The sequence below is a fragment of the Kryptolebias marmoratus genome, linkage group LG3 (assembly GCF_001649575.2).
Source record: "Kryptolebias marmoratus isolate JLee-2015 linkage group LG3, ASM164957v2, whole genome shotgun sequence".
Taxonomy (NCBI): domain Eukaryota; kingdom Metazoa; phylum Chordata; class Actinopteri; order Cyprinodontiformes; family Rivulidae; genus Kryptolebias; species Kryptolebias marmoratus.
In genome coordinates, this window is record NC_051432.1 from 29,885,087 (window position 1) to 29,891,912 (window position 6,826).

Genomic DNA, 6,826 nt, shown 5'->3' on the forward strand with positions numbered 1-6,826 from the left:
AGCAGGTAAACAGGAAGTGAGCGGGTGTGTAAACAGGAAGTGAGCCAGCAGGTAAACAGGAAGTGAGCGGGCGTGTTCTCGAAAGCAGACCCATGTTGGGACGTGTCAGTCGGCGGTACCGAAGTGTTCCAACAGAAGATAACAGAATCAGCTGTTTTTGATGAGTTCTGCCTCTGCTGGTGTCAGACAGTGATTGGTTCTGAGGGTTCTGAGGGTTCTGAGGGTTCTGAGGGTTCTTCATATCAGAACATCATGCCTGTAAGATCGAAGGCAGCGGTGTCCAGTCCTGGTTCTGGAGGGCCACCATCTTGCATGTTTTAGAGGTTTTTCTGCTGACGTGAATGAATGACTAACGGGCTTCTGCAGAACCTGAAGAACCTGGTTCTGCACCCTCAGAACCAGGACTGGACACCGCTGGTCTAAGGCTGGGACTAGTTCTGATAAAGAGTCGGAGACTTCAGGGCAGCTGGGGCTTGTTGGTACCATCAGAACCATCTGAGGTCAGTCCTGAGAAGTTTAATATTAAACCTGCATGTTTGCTTTTATCACAGTTTAGACTTTAACTTGCACCAGATTTAACCCCAAACTCTGAATATGAAACTAACATCGGCCTGTTAGACCCTGCGGCGCCATCTGCAGCCTGTGGAGGTCCAAACTGTTCTGGATGAATCCAGAGAATCAGAGCTCGTCTTCCTCAGCTTCATGTTTCTCTCTCGTCTTTCTTCTCCTCAGCTCTGTTGCTTCAGGAAGTCGGTAAGCTGTCTTTGTTTCCTTCTGTCCCGTCCTGTCCCCACCTTCAGCTGCACGTCCTCAGTGTTTCTGCATGCTAACATCTGACTTCCTGTTTGCTGTCGTTACAGGAGGATTCATCAGGACAGGTAGGACAGAGCAAACCTTGAAATGACTTCCTCGAGTTAAACGTTTCTGCTGGATCTGCACTAACGTCTGCTTTTTGTGCAACCTTTTGTTAGACAAACAGCTGTTTGGTGAGACACCCATCAGTGGTGAAAATGTTTGCTTTGAAGGTGTTTGAACACTGAAAGCAACCGTGTGTCTGATCAGAGCACCTAAACCTCACCTTCTGCTGTCCTAATATGAAGTCCAACCTCACCTTCTTCTGTCCTAATCTGAAGTCCAACCTCACCTTCTGCTGTCCTAATCTAAAGTCCAACCTCACCTTCTGCTGTCCTAATCTGAAGTCCAACCTCACCTTCTGCTGTCCTAATCTGAAGTCCAACCTCACCTTCTGCTGTCCTAATCTGAGACATCGTCAGGAAACTCTTTGATCTCCAGATTCCTCACAATCATGGGACAACATGTCCGCCATCTTTAAAATGTAGTTTCACTTTAAATAATCTCACAAGAATGGGAACGCCTCACACTGCGTCATGAGGAACCGGGTACAGCTCCTGACCCAACAGAACCTGGGTCCAGGTCCTGACCCAACAGAACCTGGGTCCAGCTCCTGACCCAACAGAACCTGGTTCCAGCTCCTGACCCAACAGAACCTGGGTCCAGCTCCTGACCCAACAGAACCGGGTCCAGCAGCAGAACTCTCAATGGGTTTCTGGTTGTCTCTCTCGTGGTTGTGGAGGAGTTGTGGCCCACTCCAGCTCTCTGAGGTTCTGGACTCTGACTGGACCGTTGCAGCAGTCGAGCTGCCATGTTGTTTTTAGAGAGAAGAGGCTTTGACCTTTGACCTTTGACCTGCTGACTGAGGCCTGTAGAGTCTGAGATGACGCTCACTGCACGGTCTGACCTTCAGGGTGAATCTGTCTTAAATGTTTCCTCTTGTGAATAATCTTCCTCTCTGTGGAACCATGGACTCCAGATGACCTTTGACCCTTCTCAGGTTGACTCTCTGAGGTCATTGCTGATGTCTTTCTGCCCTGGCGTTGTGTTAACACACCTGGAGCAGCAGAACCTCAGCAGAACCTGCTGATCCTGAGGAAGCAGCCAGGTGGAACCTGAGTTTTGGTTCTGTTTAATAAATAACGACTCGGTGGAACCTGTTTCTGTTCACCTGAGGTCCGATGTGGATCCGTTAGAACCTGGTGAGGTCCAGATCAGTTTGTGAGGTTCTGAAACCCCGATCTGAAGGAGGTGGACTTTATTTTTCCACATGAAGCTGAGGAAACAGAACCGGTTTCCTCCGCTTCATGCTGTTCCTTTCTAACATGGCCTTCTTCCCTTTTTTTCTGCTGTACGTCAGAAAAACTCTCCAATCACCACCAAGATTTAGTTTCTTGATAAATCAGAATTAAGTTTCTACCGAGCCTAGAAACCGGGCCCAGATCAGAGCGGTCTCTGCGGGTCAGGAGTCCAGGTGAGCCACGTTCTGACTGCATGCACTCACTCTGCACAACAAACACGCCTCCAGAACCTGAGTCCGGTAGGGGGACCGTCAGGACTCACTGAGCACGCTCAGTGCTCAGTTTCAGACTCGAGGCTCAGATGTTCTGAAGTCCAGTCTGAACGCTGTCTGGACCCGAGGAACTTTTACTTTGAAACTTCTCTGGGCCGTGAAGGTTCATATTAGACTGGTTCTGGCTGACTGACAGAACCAAAGTCCCGACTCCAGTAGAACCAGTTTCTGTTTACCTGTTCAGGTAGAGACATCTACAGGAAGGTCCAGGGCCGAGACCGCCCCGCCCCCTCTGCTGTCATCAGCATCACAGGTTCGTCTGTCCCCCGTCTGTCCACTCTGTCCGTCCAACCTCCACCCATCCTTCCTCTTGTCTTTCCTCTGTCAGATGGGTTGTGTGAGGACACTTTGACGAAGAAGGAGGAGGAGGAGCGGAGGATTGCAGAGATGGGCAGACCGATACTCGGCGAACACGTTCGTCTGGAGGTGACCATCGAGGAGTCCTACGAGTTTAAGGTAGGAGCCCATCACCAGGTTAAGGGACCATGATAGGACCGTACAGAGTCATCTCCTGGTTTCCTGGGACTGCCTGTGTTTCAGAACATGGTGGATAAACTCATTAAGAAGACCAACCTGGCTCTGGTGATCGGGACCAACAGCTGGAGGGAGCAGTTTGTGGAGGCCATCACCGTCAGCTCCGGTATGAGCTTCACCTGAGATCGTCTCAGGCAGGAAAAGATCGTGAATGAGTGCACGTTTTATCTCGGTCCTTCCCAGGTGATGATGATGATGATGAAGACAGTGAAAAGCTCCCCTCGTGTTTCGATTACGTCATGCACTTCCTCACCGTCTTCTGGAAGCTTCTGTTCGCCTTCGTTCCTCCCACCGACTACTGGAACGGCTGGGCCTGCTTCGTCATCTCCATCTTCGTCATCGGCCTCCTGACTGCTGTCATCGGAGACTTGGCGTCTCATTTCGGCTGCACCGTGGGCCTCAAAGACTCTGTCACTGCAGTGGTGTTTGTCGCTTTGGGTACTTCGGTTCCAGGTGGGATTCAAACACAACACTTGATTAAAACTTCATATTTCAACCAAAACAAACTCAGAACTGAGCAAGGTACACCAGAATAAAACCAACAACCTCCGGTCGAATCTTCTCTTTCAGACACCTTCGCCAGTAAAGTGGCCGCCATCCAGGACCAGTACGCCGACGCCTCCATTGGGAATGTGACAGGAAGTAACGCGGTTAATGTCTTCTTGGGAATCGGAGTGGCGTGGTCCATCGCCGCCGTCTACCACTACACCCAGGGCCAGGAGTTCAAGGTGAACCCAGGGACGCTGGCCTTCTCCGTCACACTCTTCACCATTTTCGCCTTCATTTGCATCGCCGTCCTGATTTACCGCCGCAGACCCTCGATCGGCGGCGAACTGGGCGGTCCGCGGGTCCCGAAAATGCTGACGACCTGCCTGTTCTTCAGCCTGTGGTTGATGTACATCATCTTCTCGTCGCTGGAAGCCTACTGCCACGTGAAGGGCTTCTAGGGGTTCTGCTCAAATGGACTCTTTCAGGTTCTAATGAACTCCAGTTGGTTCTGTTGGACCAGGTTCCTACAACGTGTTCTATCTGTTAGGTTGGGTAAAGGCTGTAAGGTCTGACAGATTTGGGGTTTTAAAGGTTCTGATGGTTCTTGCTTAAAAAGATGTGACAGATTTTTGTTTTTCCCAAGAATAAATAAAAATTCTGATGAACTCTTGTGAGTCAGGATGAACTTTGAAAGTGTTTTCGAAATGTTTAATGTTCTGCTGAGTTCTGGTTTGTCATGTGTCTGGTTCTTTGGGTTTGGATGAACATATGTTCTGGTTCTGGGGACTTTCATGGACTAAAACTCAGGTTTCTGAAATCCTTTAAAGCTTGGATGCATGTCTGGCCGATGTGAGAGGATTTGTAAAGTTCTAACAGGTCCGAAACACCTTGAATGACTGAATGTAAAGGTTCTCATCTTCTACGTCTGACTACTGGAATGTGCTCCAAACTCCTCCTGATCCAAAGCGGTTCCAAAAGCTGGATGAATAAGTTTCTGCTAAGTTAATCAACATGGATGGTGAGAAGATTTGAAGGTGGATGGATCTGTAAGAACTGCAGTTGGGTTTTCTGTGTGATCTCTTAGCTTGGATCGACTGGTTCTGATACCTGCCTCGTGTGTTCCTAAAGATCTGAGAAGAACCTTGACCTTTCCTGACCCTTGTCTCTGACTCTGGTGACAGTTCCTCCCCACCTCGACCACCTCTCTACCTGAACAATGACGTCAACGTGTTCAACGAGAACGTTTGTCTGTTTTTTCATGCATGGACTTTAAAACGCTGACGGTTCGAACAGCTGTGGTGCAGCTGTTCTGTGTGACCGTAGCTCTGAGTGGCACCGACATGAGTATCTGCACTGAGTTTGAGTTTTTCTTATTTAGGAGAAGTTTTAGGTTGTTTTTGCTGTTTAAGTGAAGTGAATTCTTAAACACGGACGCCGCTGACATGAGTGGAAGAAATGTGTGGAAACTGGCGTCCATTACTTAATAATAATAATAATAATAATAATAATAATAATAATTGGCAGTTTGGATGATGTAAACATGAGTTGTTTGAATGTTGTCACATTCACATATTAAAGTTCAGTGAGTGCTGCTGTGTGTCTGAAAATCTCTGTTTCCTCCTCAGGAATAAAAAATGTCACATAAAATCCTCTTACAATACAGTACAGATCGTTTTTCTTTGTTTCAGTCCTTGTTCTGGAACATTTTCAGAGGTGTTCTGACCTCTGAACTCCTTCAGACAGAGAAGGGCTCCTAAACTCAAGGGATGAACCAGAGGACTTACCTGTTCCGCACCTGGTACAAGTTTGAATTTGCTCCTGTCATGGTTGCTGTTTCCTGATGACTGCAGGCAGGTAAAGATGTAATTCAGAGCCTCCTTTCTGATGTCTACAGTTTCTGGGATGCATTCATGAACGAGCTCTGCCAAACTGAAGCGTTCTTCCTTCAGCGGGTTCAGCTGACGGAAGCTGAAGGGGAATATAAGATGCACGTCTTGGTTGGATCTTTGTTCGGCCCAGTCCAACACAAACTTCCTGCGATTCCATTGGTCAGCACAGTTCTTATGGGTCTGTATTCTCCAGAAGGGTGTTTGAAGATGTCTCTCTGTTTCTGTCGGCTTTAACACGTTCTCAACCTGTCGGACCTCATGCTGGGTGTTGATGTGACAGTTCAGTGTAGAAATCTTCTGCCCAGCCTTCTTTAATTTTAGTTTATTTACAGTTTTATACAACAGGTCTGTAAACACGTATTCAGATATCTGTCATACCGTTTTTAAATAATCTCACCAGTATGGCTTCAAACTGTAATCTTTACAATCTTCTTTTGCTACATTTAGCTTTCAGCTAGCCTTTTGCTGCTTTTAGTTAGCCTTTTGCTGCTTTCAGCTAGCCTTTTGCTGCTTTCAGTTAGCCTTTTGCTGCTTTCAGCTAGCCTTTTGCTGCTTTCAGCTAGCCTTTTGCTGCTTTCAGCTAGCTTTTTGCTGCTTTCAGCTAGCCTTTTGCTGCTTCTGGGTTTTAGCTAGCCTTCTGTTTGTTTCGTTGGGAGGCGGGTGATATGCATCCACCCGTCAGAAACATTCAAACCTTAATAAAGTTGTATTGTAACGGTTCTCTGTTTGAATAAAGTTTTTTTTTAAGCCGTGCCGTGACGTCACGCAGATCACGTGCCTCAGATCAGCTGACTGCCTTGTTCCGGGTCAGGCGGTGTTTACTGTGAGCTCAGTGAAGTTAAACCGAGATAAACTCCTCTTCTTCATCATCTTCTTCACCGGTTCGGTTCAGGTCAGTTCCTCCGGACACTTCCGGTCACTAAGACCTTCCCGCCATAAAGCTCCGGGCCTTATGGCGGGAAGGTTCAGCTGAAACTCGGACAGGAAGAAAATTAAACGATGTTTCTGTCGGTCTGATCTGAGGTTTAGAACTCAAACTCCCAGTAATAATCCTGACCTCCAGGAGACCAACTGGACCCGAACCCAGACACGAGGCTGTTTGTTACTCAGAACTCTGCAGTGTCAGACCCGAACTGACCCGGTTCTGTTTGCAGCCATGAACACCTCTGACAGCGACGAAGACGCCTACAACGAGAGGACGGCTCTGGTCCAGTCCGAGAGTCCCGTGGTTCCGTCCTACAGACCGGATCCTGGTCCCGGTCCAGCTGAAGAGTCCAAAGGGGTAAGAGTTCTGACAGGGTCCAGATCCAGGATCCAGGAAACTTTAACATGTTGTCACAGTTTTATAAATCGTACCAAAGTTCACGAAACTCCATCTCCACAGAAGAACCCGTCGGTTCTGATGCACGTCGCCTGCCGCCTCTCAGGAGGTCTGTGGGGGATCAGTCCCAGCTACTACCACACATTTCACTCAGCCAAAGACAGACAG

At 48.2% G+C, this 6,826-nt stretch overlaps 2 protein-coding genes across 7 annotated transcripts in view; both read left to right on the forward strand.

Moving 5' to 3' along the window:
* LOC108251705 (sodium/calcium exchanger 1-like) overlaps positions 1-5,046 on the forward strand; it is an 11,852-nt gene extending 6,806 nt beyond the window's left edge. For 2 of the 6 annotated variants that reach the window (XM_017442095.3, XM_017442096.3), the window contains exons 4-11: positions 733-753; positions 861-878; positions 972-986; positions 2,610-2,678; positions 2,754-2,881; positions 2,966-3,065; positions 3,143-3,412; positions 3,530-5,046. In XM_017442095.3, the coding sequence (XP_017297584.1) occupies positions 733-753; positions 861-878; positions 972-986; positions 2,610-2,678; positions 2,754-2,881; positions 2,966-3,065; positions 3,143-3,412; positions 3,530-3,906 (998 nt within the window). In that variant the 3' untranslated portion in view covers positions 3,907-5,046. The remainder of the gene's footprint in view (positions 1-732; positions 754-860; positions 879-971; positions 987-2,609; positions 2,679-2,753; positions 2,882-2,965; positions 3,066-3,142; positions 3,413-3,529) is intronic. The other 4 variants (XM_017442097.3, XM_025003117.2, XM_017442098.3 and 1 more) reach the window with 3 other exon arrangements.
* A 1,064-nt stretch (positions 5,047-6,110) lies between these two features.
* The window catches only part of psen2 (presenilin 2), a 6,597-nt gene continuing 5,881 nt past the window's right edge, over positions 6,111-6,826 (forward strand). Inside the window, exons 1-2 of the mRNA XM_037974956.1 lie at positions 6,111-6,229; positions 6,492-6,619. Of these exons, the coding sequence (XP_037830884.1) occupies positions 6,494-6,619 (126 nt within the window). The 5' untranslated portion in view covers positions 6,111-6,229; positions 6,492-6,493. The remainder of the gene's footprint in view (positions 6,230-6,491; positions 6,620-6,826) is intronic.